This window comes from Sphaerodactylus townsendi, linkage group LG04 (assembly GCF_021028975.2).
Source record: "Sphaerodactylus townsendi isolate TG3544 linkage group LG04, MPM_Stown_v2.3, whole genome shotgun sequence".
Lineage (NCBI taxonomy): Eukaryota > Metazoa > Chordata > Lepidosauria > Squamata > Sphaerodactylidae > Sphaerodactylus > Sphaerodactylus townsendi.
Genome location: NC_059428.1, coordinates 51,239,488 through 51,255,612, shown reverse-complemented (window position 1 = coordinate 51,255,612; position 16,125 = coordinate 51,239,488). Strand labels below are relative to the sequence as shown.

The window sequence follows — 16,125 nt, the reverse complement described above, 5'->3', positions numbered from 1 at the left end:
TTAAATTATTACAAAACTTAGTTTATTGGAAGGTTTCATTTCAGCATCTCTGTTTTCCAGGATTACAACACATGCCACACAATCCCATGTGCAGTTACTCTAGTCTGGACTCACTGATTTGATTGGCCTTTAACTGGAGCAACTCTGTATAGGATTGTACTATTAGACAGACATTTTGCCAGTCATCTTTCTCACTGAAGTGCATCAATCCTCTTTTCACAGAACTATCACCTCAAATTTCCTCAGACGCTCTTTTATGAAGTATTCCATCTCAAGCATGTCCCAAAGCCTGAATCAAGTATTTTGGGGTTCATGAGTATTTCTCGCCACTCTCAGCCCAAGCTGAACCAAACAGCTGGTCGTTGGTCAGAGAAAGAGCTGCTGCAGGAAAGAGCCGCCAAGGGCACTGTTTTTATCTACCGTGGGGAATCATGGTGGACTTAGAGTGCCATATGCTTCTCGGGAGCCTGCTTGTGAGCCAGGTAGAGGAAGAGAATGCTGGAAAGAGCACTGACAAGAAATATAACATCAAACCAGCGGTGGTAAAAGTTAAACTGTAGTTCCCCTAGAACTTCAGTGATTATAGTGCGATACTCTAGAGGCATGCTCATCCGAATCAGAAGTACTGATGATACGAAATACATCCCCTGCAGAAAAGATAAGAGAAACATCAGAAATCTAGCAGCTAAAGCTAAACAAAAACAAGAAGCAGGTTACATATCAGCTAAAACACTCACCATAATCTGAGCCAGTAACAGAACTATGACATTGGAGGACTTGCTGCTGGAGATAGCATAAAAAAACTGCAAGGGAAGACAACCACCAAATGTATATTACATATGTTTGTGTGATCACACTCCCACAGAAGATCAAATAGATATGCACCTGAGAACTTTAATGATATTCCTAGGACTAAAACAGAAAGGCGTCCTTTTGGTAGCTATCATTCACACAATACACTGCCATTGTGACCAAGAACAGCAGAATTTTGGTAAACAGGAGCAATTTATCTGAAAAAGCATCAGCATTTTTCTAAACTGGCAATAGAGTCAGGGTAATTTGTTAGAGAACTGTTTTTCCCAGTTTCTGATGATCTCCCATAATGCAATCCGTATTCACCTGGGATCACAGCCAAGTTACGTAGTTTTGAAGGCTGATAGCCAATTTTGCTTTGCCTGAAAGCAGTCCTGCCTGTCCTCGTGCATGCATTCGTGGGGAACAAGCCCAAGTGGACTAAGGAGGTGATGAGGCTCATTGCTAACACACACATTTTGCATGCAAGTCATCTCCGACTCACTTGGTAGTATCTCCAGCTAAAGAGCCTCAGGAAGCAGGAGCTGGGAAAGACCTCTTTCTGCCTCTACTGTTGGAAGGCTATGGATGGCTGGGTTGGTTTGTCTTTCTTTTCAAAATCCTTGGTTCCTATTTGTCACATAAGTATGCAACCTGGGATGATTGTGACTGTGGCATGTAAAACAACCTATTTTTGTGCACCGGTCATACAATACAATATGAATTTGAGCATATCATTGTATGGTCGGGTTAGATTCTGCCCCATGTTAAGCAATTCCAAATGTTGCCTAGCAACATGATGGAAGTAATGCTCCATCTACCATTTGCACCATCATCAGAATGTAACTGGGAAGTCCAAAAGTACCTTTAGGGGAGAATCTGTCATATTGCTAAGAGATGGCATTTGAAAATAGAAGATCTTATTCAGCTGTTCAGGTATCCAAGTAAAAAAATTCCAAGTCAAGAACAGTAGAAATGGATGCTGTGTTATATGTTTCCTACAGTCCTGTAATGATCTATACAACTCCTCAGTAACTAAAGTGATGCAATAACCACTTCTCAGCGGTGAGTTATACATCAGTCACTTACCAGTGCTAAACATAAAAGTACCTTGAAAGATATCATGGGTGCCACATCACTGATCGATGGTTTCAAGCAGATGGTTTTTAAAGGGCCCCACTATGCATTGGAATTATGGTAGGAAAACTAGTAAGAAATATTTATCTGAATTTTTGGCAGAAGAATATTCCCTAACTCAGACTTTACTATTACTTATTACAGTACCTCTGAACTAAGCAGACCAAGGGAATTCCTTAATAGCAGAACTACATGTTGCAAAAAAAGAGAGAGAGAGACCTTTGCCTAAATTAGTATCCTTGCTTTGCATTCTCTCTTCCCTTTCCTTAATATGTAATTTATCTTTCTTTGTGCAGAGGCATAACTATGGTGAACACTTTCCTGGCTTTTCCAAGGACAGTCAATGAATAAGTCGGGGCTAGAAGAAACATTCAGCATAATGAAAACTACATATTATGGAAATGAAGGAGAAATGGCATGAGACTGTGTTTTTTACTGGCAGACCTGTGCATTTTTGTAACATGTAGATTAATCTAAAATTCTGACCACAGAGCACTGTTCTACCTAACTCAGATACCACATTTGCCTCAGCCACACCTGTTTAAAGGACCATATCCCAGCTTACCTTTGTGAGTGTTATCAATAAACCCCTGATAGAGGTGACTATAATTATTCCCACAAGGATAAAGGAAATATGTTGGGACCAGAATTTTACCTGCAATAATACAATTAGAAAATAGTCAAAATTCTAAAGAGATTGACATCAGCATCAGTAGAGAGCATGAATTTGATAAGCTGTCTTATTTCACATTATGTTTATATATGCACAATATTTCCAACAAAGGTTGATTAAAGAATATTTTCAGATGTTTTCTGTTTTCCTACAGATCTTGCCTGGCAGTGCAAATTCAGATTGGTGCTTTAGATGATCAAAATCCACAAAGACATTTATATGCTTTCTCAATGAGACGAACAACACATTGGATATAGCGTGGCTGTTAGGTCTCGAACCTTGAAGCAATAAACAACGTCTGTATTGTTGATCAGCAGCATTTATTGATAGGCAATCGAAGCACCCAGCTTGACAAAGTCAGTTCTGGTGAACCTGGCTTTTATTATTTATTTATTATATTTTTAGACCACCCTCCCCAGTAGGCTCAAAGCAGTGTACATCATAATTTAATATATAAAATAAAACATAAAACAGTAATTCCAATGTTAGTCCCCCCCCCATCCCATTTTCCCCCTTTATTCCAATGTTAGTCTCCCTCCCATTTTCCCAAGAAATGTGAGAAATAGTTAGTTTGGAGTTGAGGAGTCCCAAGGTCAGCGACAGATAGAAATAGAGAGCCACCTGGCATCCTGCCCCCACGAGATAACGGAAACAATCCCGGTTCTCATGAGACCAAAGTGTCAGGGGAGAGCATAGTTATCTACTCAATGTGCGAAGCCATAAAGTCAAGATCAAGGAAAGAATGTCCCAGAATGTCAGTGGTAAAATATAGCAGGCTGGTTATATATATATATATCTTATAGCAATTACATTGAGTTAGGAATTACATTGCTATCTTATATTAATTACATTGAGTTAGGAATGTATTTCAATCACCTAGATACAATCCCCCTGACTGTGACAAAAGCAACCAGAACAAAGTCACTATGCCCAGGCATAGGACATGGAAACTACTGCCATCTTCTGGAGTAGAAGAAAAATAGAATACAATTATTTTAAAAAGAAGAGTTCCCATTGCCATAGTAATGTTAGGTTGTGTCTTTTCTAACAGTAGAGGATGACTCACTAATTACAGATTTACAATAAGGACAAAGCACTGACTAGATGAATAGTTATAAAATATATGATTCTGATGTGTATATATGTTACCATATACAAACAATTTAGACACTTTTACATTTTTCACATTATGAAATGATATCTGTAATGGATTAAGGGACTTAGACTCCAGAAAGCTTTAAAGACTTCAGACCCATGAAGGGTTAAGAGAGAACTCCAGCTGATTGGCTGGCTGTTGCTGCAGCTGTCTATAAAAGACCAGAGGGTATATGTTCGTGTGGCAGAACAGCAGAGGCAAAGAAACCTAGGCCAGAAATAGACAGTTTTCTGAGCTGAGGGACTTGAAAATTTACCAGGCCACAGTCACACTGGCGAAACACACAAAGGGGGCTAGTCTACATATCTCGAGAGAGAGGCCCACTCAGATATAGACATAGTGAAGCTCCTGAAGGTGTGGTAAATGTATAGGAAAAAGGGGATTTTTGTTAGGCAGAAAATCCTGAGGCTTTCCCTGTACTTTCCACTGTGTGTGACAGGCACGCCAAAAAGAATTTTTTTCCCATCCGCCCACCCTTTAGCAGCACCCTGCAGCAGGGTGTGAAACTAGCCCCATAGAAGTTGGAAATGTATAAATGATAGATAGGTTTACAGATGGCAGGACAATGGTAATAATCCTGCAAAATAAACTGCTCAAGAAGAATATATCATTATTTACTAGGAGGACATTCCATTAGAAATAGAAGCTACTGACACAAGATTCTTAAAAGGGCTTTGAATATAGCTACTTTTCCTGGGGATAACTGGAACTGCCTCCGGAGCAGTTGCAGAGTATTTTAATCTGCTGCAAGGTATTTTAATTGTCTATAACTTATGCATGAAAAGTAGATTTTTCATTTTGTTCTTGGCTACTCAGCCACTTTTGGGATTTCAGCCCAAGCGTGCAAGTGTCCAACTGCTTGATGACTGATGGATGCTAAATAGCCTGATGGTATTATTACAGAACATTACTGATATGGAAAAATCCAAAGAATGAATTTACAAGAACACAAAACTTTGCACATGCCCTTTCGGACATTTTTGGTCTTTCTTTCCTTTTCAGCCGACGTTCCACATGATATCAAAACCTGAATTTAGAGACTTCTCTCAGCAGCCATAGTGCAGCATCACAAGTCAGTGGAGTTTGCCATTCAGAAAACATATCCAAAACTTCCTCCAGCTGCATAGTTTACCAATCATGAGAAACACTAAGAGCCAAAGACTGCAAACCTTTTAAACTCATCCATAAAACTGTTGAAATGGTCGAAAAATTCTGTGCCGGCTTGCTTTCCCATAAATGGGCTGGGCCGAAGAAGGAAACAGTATTGAGCAAACAGTCATTCCACCCATTAAAAAGTGATGCTGACCCATGATCCAAAGGTGTGAATCTTAAAATCCGTGTTGATGCAAAGTAAAGCACTGAATGTTCCTAATAGTAATTTATTGCTAATCTCTCACTAGAATGAAATCCACCTAACACAATACTGCCTTCTGTTAGTGCTGGATTTTAGGATGAATTCAAGAGCAATCACCTGTTCATGTAAACAAAGGGCTATGCTAGCAAGTGGAGAATATTATGCAACTAAAGGGGCATTTTCCATCTGAAATCAGATTTTGAAATACAATTTATTAGACCTTTTAAGCTATCCCTATCCAAGTGTTAAAATATTTGACTTACAGTCCAATCCAGATCCTGGGGTGGCTGGGGATGGAACTGCTGCCACACCAGCCCGCCACCTCCAGAGGGCTTCCAGGCAGCACGAGGAGACAGCGAAAATCAGGAAAAACCCTAAAATCCCTCCATGGAGTTTAACAGTTAGGCCACCCAAAAGGTTGGTGTAAGTCCGTCAACCATCCTGCTAGCCTTCCCAGGGCAAAAGCCTAGTGGAAGCTGACTAGTGTCAGCTCCACCTTCCAGAATGCCTCCAGCTCCTCCTAATGTGGGGGCCACAAATGGGTTGGTGTCAGGGGGATTGTATCTAGTAACTCAATGTAACTGCTACAAGACATATGCAACCAATTTGCTACAAGATGTATGTAACCAGTCTGCTATATTTATCACTGCTATTCTGGGACATTCTTTCCTTGATCTTTGCTTTATGGCTTCACATGCCGTGTAGATAACTAGGCTCTACCTGACACTTTAGTCTCATGGGAAACGGGGTTGCTTCTGTTGTCCTGGGTAGCGGGCGGTAGGATGCCAGGGTGGGCTTTATCTCCTGTCTATCAGCCAACTCTTTGGAGGCACCCTGCAGGCTCCAAACTAACTCTTTCTCACATTCCTTGGGAAAAAGGGAGGGGGAATTAACATTGTAATACAACAGGTAGCAATAGCCAGGTCCCCCAGAACTGGCTCTGCCAAGCTGGGTGCTTCAATGCCAATTAATTAGCACTGCTGATCAACAATACAGAGTCTGTTTATTGCTTCAAGGTTTGAGACCCAACAGTTCAGCACTGCGGAGCTCCACAGCACCTGTCTACCTTCCTATTTTCACTCCTGGATGGTGTTAAGTGCCACTTACATCGGCTAGGAGGGGCAAATACTATTCAGAAAACATATCCAAAACTTCCTCCAGCTGCACAGTTTACCAATCATAAGAAACACTAAGAGCCCCATACACTGACACATATCTGGACTGGGCTGTTACTCTGCCATAACACGAAACAATAATTTGGTTCTATGTGAATGAGCCATTCCCTTCTGTCCTTCCTTTTATTTCCCAGTATTCCTTTCTCTTTCTGGTTTTCTGTAGTTTGCCATTACATCTGGACTAACAAACTATGGTTTGCATATGCCTGGCAAACAAGAACTGCAAACTATTATCATGGCTTTTGATTCAAAATTACAGGGAAAGTACAAGTTATAGTTTACTACTTCAGATAAAAATTGAAAATTATGGTTTGTGTAAAATGAGAATGTGAGCTCAATACTTGTCCAGGGTTCAATTACATAATGTCAGCCCATGGTCTGGCTTTGCATCTAAGCCAAGCCAGCATCAAATTCTGAACTGTACAAAAAGGAAGAAGAAATATTACTGATAGGATAAAATTTAAAACAGGTCTCACATCAAACTGGATTCCCAAATAATTTACAGTGATCTCAATTCCTCTTGTGACTGGATCAGTTTTTCCAACTCGGTCAAATACAATATTGATTGTTGCCTGAAGGGAAAGAGAAAAATACTTAATAGCACTACAGAAAAATACCTTCACCACAAAAGACACATTATATACACAGTATACAATCTTTCACAATAAATTGTCTTTCCTGGCAGAAACTATAAAAGACATGTGCATATTATACTGCCTGGTCACCTGATGTAGATATAACACAAAGGACAAGCACTCTCAGACAAAAAACCATTCCAACAACTAGAAATCAAGCAGCTTTCAAAAACTAACTATATCTCAAGAGGAGACACAGAAAGCAAAGCTGCTCCTCAGAAATCAAACTTTTGCCAGACTTGTATCCAAAATAAAAATTAGCAAGTCAGTAGCACTGTTACATACCATAAAAATTTTCCAAACACAATAGATGGAGAAAAAATAGCCCAGGAAGTTAAAATATTTTCCTTGGAATGTTTTGGAGTATTCTATTCTTTCCTGCAAGAATGGAAAGGTCCAGGTTAATGAGACATTTTGAATCATTTTTTTAAATTAAGAGATGGATTTCCCATCATTAAATAAAACAATTTGCACCCCATAAAGACCGTTCAAAACAAATGAAGCATGTTGGCTCTTTTACTTATAAGAAGCCAGAGACCCTAATCCTAACCCTGCAAACAACTATGTAACTAGAAAATAACCCTTTCCCAATAGAAAAAACCAACCAAGGGTTGTACATAATCCCATAAAAGTTATAAACTGGGGAAAGCTAATTTCCCTCATACATTTTAAGAAACACCACCTTTTTCCTATCACTGAAAAGTACAGTTTTGGTAGTCTTCTTAGGAACCCCAGAGAATAATATGGGACGTACTTCTAAATATTTCTGCTTGGGCTTACACTCTTATTTCCTTGATAATTTCTAAACTTCTCTCTTCACATCCAGCCATCGCATTGACCCACCCATCGGACATCCCTTAAAAACAGTCCCTTCAATCTGAACCTTGGTAGCATGTAGGTCAGCCGTTTCTAGGAAAAGCTGCCGACTCAGCTCCTCCAGAGCATCTACTTCTTGCTGGATAAGTGTCAGATCTGGCAAACAAAGGATGTCAAGGACAAATATAGAAAGAGTACCAGCTAAAAATGGCACACTTTAGCTTCTTTTCATTGCTTATCCACAGATCTCTGTCCAAGGCATTGGCAGTAGTGCAAGAGAAGGTGACAGCATGGCTTACACCCATCATTCCCTCTTAAACCTGCACAACTACTAATGAGTCCAAGGAGATCCCAGATCACTGGACCTTGGTTTGCATTACAACCCTTCATCTCTCACTATGAAAACTGAGGTTTTAAATGCCCTCTAAACAGAGAATATGTGCTAATGCTGCATTAGCTCCCCTTAGACCAAGGAGTTTACCCTCCTTACACACCCCTCCCAAGCTTCTTTTCACTCAAGCTTCTCTCCCTTCTGAATGTAGCCTGGAAATAAAGGATACTTTCGCTGCCTGGGGAAGAGGTGGCAACACTTTTTATCATGCCCCAGAAGCCAGTGGGCTTGTTCTGTACTTCTCCTCTCTGGAACATGTTTCTGTGAACCATGGCTATCCTGATTGGAGAAAAAAGACACATTCCTTTTTAAAAGAGCAAAAGAGATTAAAAAATAGAGCCGAAACATAATTTAACACACTGCTTTCCATGCCATTTGGGGACTGTCTGTGGGCTGTCACAATTAGGAACCTATTAAAGAACAATATATGTTTTTTGGTAACTATTCCAACACTAAATTCTCCCCCCTCCCCCAATCTACTTTTTCTCACTAATTCTGCCCAAAAATTTCAAAAAGGGTGGTGTACATGAAACAGGGGCTACCTGGAGTCCACTGTAAACAGCTCCCTTTCATACTGTAAGCTCAGTACAGGACTAAAAGGTTTGGATTAGGGAAAATTATGTCCCTTCTCATATTTAAAGTAAAAACTAAGTAAAAGAACCTTAATTTTGTAAAGTTTTTCCTTTAGTTTTTCCTTTAGACTGTTAACTAATATTAAGATTCCTTTAATAAAATATTACTTTGCCAGCTGCTCTGACTTTACTGGGTCCTAAATGCATTCTAGCAAGCTAATTTCTTCAGTCCTGTCCAACAGTTTGGCCCTTTTGAAAAGTATCTGATGCTCTAAACAAAACAGAGAATTTGTCCATGTTATTGCGTAGCAATGCAGAAGGATGCTTTAATGTGTTTCTCTCACCTTTTCTTTTTGCTGATGATCATATCCATCGTTTGAAGGAGGCGACGCTCCAAAGCTAGAATATCTGCATCTGTTACATTCCTGCATCACAGAGAAACATAGAAATTAAATGTGTTTATGGACCAACTGGTATGGCTCTGTCTTCTAGAGTGGTCATGGCCAACTTGCAGACTACATGCCAAATCCAGTCCCCTCCCCGATACAGTGGCACCTCACCCATCCTTTCTAATTCTACTAGAGCCCAGCAAGAAACAAATTGCTACACAGAGATAAAATGCTACACAGAGATAAAATGATGCAAATATCAAACTAGAATCAACAAAACTGAAACAGACAGGACAGGGAAGGGAAACTATCTCCTCCAATTATAATTTGAGGGGAATTTAAGCTGAAAGATGAGGAAAGGGAATACAATGGGGTATATTCTACTTAGCCCAAGCAGACCAATATTTGTATAAGAGGTCTTTACTGTTTCCCCAGCTCTGCTACAGTCATTGGATCCTCAAGAACAGAATAAGGCTGAAAAGTTGCAGCTTGCAGCGGAAAAGAGGAAAGTTGAAATCAACCCCTCTGTTTTCCACTGGCAGAAGTGTTTTCAGCCTGTGGAAACCATGGTCAAGATCCACCCCCAAACTCTTGTCTTCAAAGGAGAATACAGACAAAAAAAATTTTTAGTGTATTTACCTGAGAAAGTAAGACATATAAGTGTATGGGCAATTGACCGCACCAAATCCAGACAGCAGAGCCATAAGGGTCACCCCAATTACTCCCACCCGACTGATGAGCTGCTCTATAGACAGAATTCCTAAAAGAAAATAGTGCCATGTTAATTTCAACACTGTGTTCTTGAAAACAGTTACTAGTAGAGCAACATTTGCACCCACAATTACATTTTTAACCTCCCATTTTAATTTCAGTTATTCTACTGATGCAGATGTTCCTTCTTACAATACTTGAACATGTATTATGCCATCCCATAATCTCTACAATGAGTAAAAGAATACACAACACGAACGCTTAGCTTGTATATGTTACTCTTCAAACGGTGTCTTTGGGCCACCAGCGATTCTAGGTAGTTCTGGATTTTTGTGGGGGAGGGGTCCCAAATCCATAACAAAAAAGGAATAAAGCTCTAAAGTGTTAAAAGTGTTGCTTGCAATGAAACTTCAAACATGACACCATGAAGAGGGTGCCAGTCATGTACAGACTTAATCCAGCTTTCCATATACTGGCCATAATATAAAAATCTGCCCATTTTCTGACAAATACTTCTGTGAAACTTAGCATGTACAAACCCTGTGTTTGCTATGCACTACCTAACAATGGTTCTCTTTAGTCCTATGTGGAAATGGAGGAGTTCAGATTAAATGATGGAGCCTTTCCAACATCTAACTATTTGGCCCTCACAATGTAAGTTATGGGCTAGAGAAGAAAACAAGCCCAGAAAGGAAACCAGAATACTCGTTTCACAATATATCAAAGTTTAAAAATCACTGCTCAAACGAACCAGGTCCAGAAAAACAGAAATAATTTACCCACAGTCATAGGTGGGGGCACCTTCTTTGGGAGCCTATAACATTGAAAAATGAGGAACCTACTCATTCTATTTTGGTACTGACTTGCCACCCTTGCAAACACGCTTATGATGACCAGCAATACAACATCAGAGTGCTAATTTAAAATGTATATACACAAATAGAGGGCAGATTCTCCAAAGGGCATTTGACCTGTTATTTACTTGTTGTTCTTATGAGGAAAACTCTTTACTGATGCTGGTTTCAATTTCTACCCAGAATAACTGATGCTGGAGTTCCAACTTCTAACCAGAATAACATTCACACAGAGACTATACCCTCTCAAACCTTACATATCAAAAATAAGTGGAAGGGTATGCTCCATACAGTAGCTGGTTTCAGACAGTTAGCGATCACCAGGCTAGGAGACAAGCACAGGAAAAGAAGAAAAAATGTATCTGAAACTCACCATGCTTTGGACTGAGGATAGGAAATGGGTCTCCAAGTTTCCAGAAGAAATACATGAATGTTAACCAAACAACACAGGCAAAAAGCAGTCTTTGTCTGTGCACTATTAAAAACAAAAAGAGGAAAGAAAACCAGGGACATTAAGTATGCCATCTTGACGAGTTTGAACCTTGTTCCGCAATCTTTTGTCAAGATAATCTTGTGCCTACTTACATAGTCGAATGTTGCTCACAACGAAGTAGCCAATGTAAAAGGGCACCATGAATACTAGAACAAGCAGAATCACACACAAGTTCAGTTTCCAGTGAAAATACCGGGAGCTGAAAACAACAGGGTTGTCCAACGTCAGTTCATAATCAAAGTGTACTTTACTTACTTAACATACCACTTCTCCTTTCTCAGACAGTACTGCCTGCACATGTAAATGAACAAGTACCAAGACTGCCCATAACCAATAATGTGCTCAAAATTCCTCTTTCCAACCCTTCTATTCCAAGTCATCAGTAAGTGATACTTCAGAAGATACAGTTGACCTCTTCACCATCCACATACTAGAAACTCCAGCAGTCTAGTCAGGTCTCAAACCAGACAGGTGACTATGGGAACACATCTAAGCAGGTTTATTCAGAACTAAGCAACATTGTATTCAATGGTGCTTAATCCTAGTGAAGTGTTCTTAGGATTGCAGCCTAGATTCAACTTCACCAATACAATGCAGATGAAGGTACATTTTTGTTGGTGTTCAAAGATGTTCCAAACAAATAATGTTGTTCTAGACAAATAATGAGAGTGTCAGTGCGATTGTCTTGAGGCTTCCAAGAATAGGAAATTTATTAATAAATATCATCATTCTATGAAAGCAGTAGCTTATTACAAAGGAAAAATTGGAGGATGTCATGAACTGGAGTTATGTAAATTAAGTTATATGAATTCAGGGACTGATAGACATTTTTGGTATTAACTGGATATTTACAACCTGGAAATGAAAGCAGCAGAAAGATCTGGAAATCCTGGTAGTTTTACACTAGACAAATAATATGTTCCTCAGTACTGACAATATCTTTTTGATTATAAATGTATTTGCTATAGTTCTCTTGAAATCTTATTTACAGTTTAGAGTGCTACAAAGCATACCAGTTTGTGAGAACATTTCATAAAAACTTTCCTGAAACTATTTTATATGCACCAACACCTTACTAACAAATACTGTCCTTACTTACAACTAGACTGGAAAGAAAAGTAAAAATGCAGTAAAAATGTCAGATGATTCCAGTGTATGAGGAGTTGCTATACATACCTACTGTTTAGGACACCTAGAATCTCAAAAATGATTAATTCAAACATGGTGCAAGAAAAAGCAAATGTGACAGAGAAAATAACCTGCACCACATACTGTCGCACCTATAAAGAAGAAGAGAAAAAAGCACTTTCATAAGAACAGTATTCAACATCCAAAAGACAAGAATAGATTAGCATGAACTTAAACATACCTCTATTCAAATATGCAAATCTTGGTCAAATGCAGCCTGCATTAATTTTTATTTATTTATTTACTTTATTTATAGTTCACCTTTCTTGCTGAGTTCATCCAATAACCATTTAGCTCATTATTATAGCTCTTTTCTCTGACTAAGCTCCACACATCAAAACGCAGAAGTCATTTTTAAAATGTAGGAAAACGAATTCTAAATTGCCTTTTGTGTCAGTGGTTGGACACAACACAAAGTATGGAATCTTAGAGCCCAGTCTTCTGTGTGTTTGAGTACGAGTGAATTCCACTACATTTAATGGTTCTTATACCCAAGCAACTATGTGTAGGAATGCAGCCTTAGGGAGTTGTGTCATTACTTTGTTTTATAAAACTCAAACCAACATCCTAACCTATCAGTTGAAGAGCAGTGAACTTATAGCTGGGATACAGTGGGCTGATCCTCACCTCATAGTCTTTAAAAAGCTGCCGCATGAAGAAGAGCCATCCAAATCCAAAGAACAGCACCTGTGGGTGAATAGAGTGGCAGATAATATCATTTCTTAAAAATTTAAATAGTTGCAACACAGTTTGAGAAATTCTTACGTTTCACAACTCTTCAGCAATAATTCTACCACGTACAATCAAGATAAGGTAGCAGATACAGGTATTTTTTAAGTAAAATCTTTGGAACATGAAATAGACATGCCTCATCCTAGAATAAGTCTTCAGTATTGTGAAAAGGCTTTCCCCACAACCCCCCCCCCCTCCCACTAAGCCATGCCACAAAATACACTGCAACAAGACTACATCTCTTTCTTATTTATTAAAATATTTATATCCTGCAACAGAGGAGGTGGAATATTCTTGTCTATGAATTATAGAGGAGATGGGATCTCCCTTATAATCCATAGGCAGGAATGTTCCCTAATTCTTCTGTCATTTGCTTCCCCTTATCATCTTTCTGGTGAGCTTTACTATATATAATGTTCAGAGAAGGGGGATATCCCACCCCATACATCACTAAACACATAACTGATCCAGCTTAAGGAACTGAGGTCATCTCCCTTTCTCTCTGTTGGGTTTGCTCTCAGGGATTATCATGCTAGGGGTTTTTCAAAGTTCGACCATAAAACATTGGAATTGTATTAAACTCCTCAGAGGATGAGGAGTGGCTCAAATTTGGTGAGAAGGAAAGAAGTCTTATATACGAATATTAAGATGTTTTTAATAGTACAGCTCAGGTGGCATTTGGCTGTTTGACAAGATTTCAGTTTGTTACAGATTTCTAAATACTTTGGAATAAGATACTTTCTCGTTATACAGCTTTGATTTAGACTTGCACTCAAAGGTCCATATGTAAACTCTGCTGCCCAATATCTAGAAGTGGACCATTCACCCAACTCCTTTCTCCCTTCAGACTTCCCCAAATTGTAGGATCAGTTCAGAGCTTTTGAAGCAAATCCACCTCAGAAATAGAAATGAGAATCCTTCTCCCACATGAAGTTTAAATTATCTTACTGGCTAGAGATTGGTCCCTCTCTGATACCATCTCTCTCAGTCAGCTCCCTCTGTTCAGGAGAGAGACAATCTATTTTGGGCAGCAGTCGTATGCTTACTCCAAAATAAGTACCACTAATTTTAGTGGAATCTGCTTCTTAGTAAGTGAGCATCTTAAGTCTTGACAGTGAAAACCCTTGCCTAACTAAGGTTTGTATCTGAATTATAGACCCAGTTCAGCATCACTTGTGAAAACAGCCTGCCTTTTCTCTCCTACATTTAATAAAGGATAGAAACTTAACTATGGGCCTTTCCCCACTTACCTTAAGCCCCGCGCTACTCTCCTCAAGTAGCTTGAGTAGGTCCCTCGAGCATCTCCTCACTCTACGACAGGGGCAGCAACAGCTTTGCAGCCAATTCCCCGGACCAGCCAAGTCGCCAAGGTCACGCCCCCTCAGCGCACGGCATCCCTGGCGCTCTTGTAAAAGGCGCCCGGGAATGGGGACGCCCGGGCACACACCAGGCATGCCGCACGCTGAGAGCAGCGCACAGCATGGGAGGATCCTGGTGAGTGGGGAAACGCCCTATGAGGTTTTGTTCGGTACTATTACCCCACTTCTGCAAAGGAAATGCTTGATACATCAAGTAAAGGAGAGAGGACAGGGTGCACTTGAAATGCCACTAGGCCTTATTTACACACCACACATAGAAGAGGTGGCAAAAGGAACTGCAACCCTTCAGAATCCAGGTAGAGGACTACTTTGGAATGCTCACTAGCCTTTTAATGTCCCCTGCAAAATCTAGCACAAGGAAGGATAGAGGGTCCTAGGTTTCAGTCCCATTGCACTAGCTTTCTATTTGCTCAGTCCTTTACGTGAAGGCATATTCAGATCTATAATGCATTGTCTGAACAGCGACAGCCAGGTTAGCCTGTCACTGCAAAATAAAAACTGAAGTCCGGAGCACCTTAAAGAAAGTTCATTTGAACACTAAATTAGATTCCGCACGAGTTGAAGCCATTATAAATGAATTCGTTTTCCATTTGTCACTGGTTATAAATATGTTGTGTGGAATCCACTCAAGTTCCGTGAGCCGGAACTCGATCCCATTCCTGCAGCCGGACTCCTGTTTTAGACTCCAATTGGGTAAGGACAACACTTCTCGGTCTCTCGTTCTATGACGTAGGAAAGCGAGCATCATCCGACATTCTCCGCGCGTGCAGCAGGAGGGGGCGGAGCCTCATTACCTGAGATACCACCATGATGCTGGAGTCGATCAGGAAGCTCATGGCGAAAGAAAGGGGAGGGGCAGGGAAGAGTCGCCTTATCCTCTTCCCACTCGCCCCTGCCGCTTCCCTGCACAGGTGTCACTCAAAACAGCTGAGCCCCGCCTCCCTTTTGTCGCCTTATTACCGCTGCAGCGCTGCAGGAGGCGGGGCTGTGGTCGGATCTGGGAAGTAGCGGAAGATTCAAAACGGAACTCTGACAGGTAGAAAAGCACTAATTTGACGCAGAGCCAGAACTTCCGGTGATGTCGCTTTAGGGCGGCCTTTTCATCTCTATGGTGAAAGTTCTCTACTATAAAATGAGGAAGGAGTTCCGGTTTAGGCCGGAACTGTCTGTGAGGACGGAAGTTCAAATCTATGATTCAAAGTTATTGTTATAGAAGCGACTTTGGACAAAGTGGCAAAATGCAGCATGGAGGCGGAGAGGATACGAACCATCGGGCTGGGTTAGGTCATTGGTTAGGGCATAAATTGCTTCGGTTTGAGGCTCTTGAAAGCGTCCAGTAGTGTATAAAGCTCTGGATTTATTTTATATTCCGTTCTGCTTCGATGGAGTAATAGCTCGCATGTAATCGCGGGCAGAACACATTCAGAGTGGTTTCAGTTTACAAGCACTGAACAAGTTGAGAACAAATGTGTTTGGATGGTGGTTGGAGCGTGGATTATACCCAGGTTCAGATTGCTGCACTACACTTGGAACATTTCAGGGTAAAATAAAACAGGCACAGAAGCCAATGTATGCTTTTAGAGAAACAGTTGGATACAATGTACAAACTGTGCAGATTTCACATCATTCACTTTACATGTAATAAAAACAGTAGGTAGTTTCCTGCAGAAATAAATTC

The 16,125-nt window shown here is 40.2% G+C and overlaps 1 protein-coding gene across 2 annotated transcripts; it reads right to left on the bottom strand.

The window, feature by feature from the left end:
- GPR89B (G protein-coupled receptor 89B) lies at positions 1-15,534 on the bottom strand. Of its 2 annotated transcripts, none has more exons than XM_048493352.1 (14): positions 15,242-15,534; positions 12,964-13,023; positions 12,325-12,428; positions 11,241-11,347; positions 11,029-11,130; positions 9,730-9,850; positions 9,046-9,126; positions 8,299-8,408; positions 7,806-7,894; positions 7,208-7,300; positions 6,764-6,859; positions 2,495-2,584; positions 738-803; positions 1-647 (listed from the first exon to the last, which is right to left on the bottom strand). In XM_048493352.1, the coding sequence occupies exons 1-14, from the start codon at positions 15,281-15,283 to the stop codon at positions 441-443; spliced, it is 1,368 nt and encodes a 455-aa protein (XP_048349309.1). In that variant the 5' UTR covers positions 15,284-15,534; the 3' UTR covers positions 1-440. The 2 variants fall into 2 exon arrangements, with proteins under 2 accessions (XP_048349309.1, XP_048349310.1); XM_048493353.1 differs by lacking the exon at positions 15,242-15,534 and adding an exon at positions 14,962-15,119.
- Between the last annotated feature and the right edge of the window lie 591 nt (positions 15,535-16,125).

Coding starts and splice junctions, on each gene's coding strand:
- GPR89B (XM_048493352.1), bottom strand. CDS start 15,283: ATGAGCTTCCTGATCGACTCCAGCATCATGGTGGTATCTCAG. Junction 11,348..12,324: donor CTAGGTGTCCTAAACAGTAG/GTATGTATAGCA, acceptor TGTTGTTTTCAG/CTCCCGGTATTTTCACTGGA. Junction 2,585..6,763: donor ATTTGGGAATCCAGTTTGAT/GTGAGACCTGTT, acceptor GTATTATTGCAG/GTAAAATTCTGGTCCCAACA.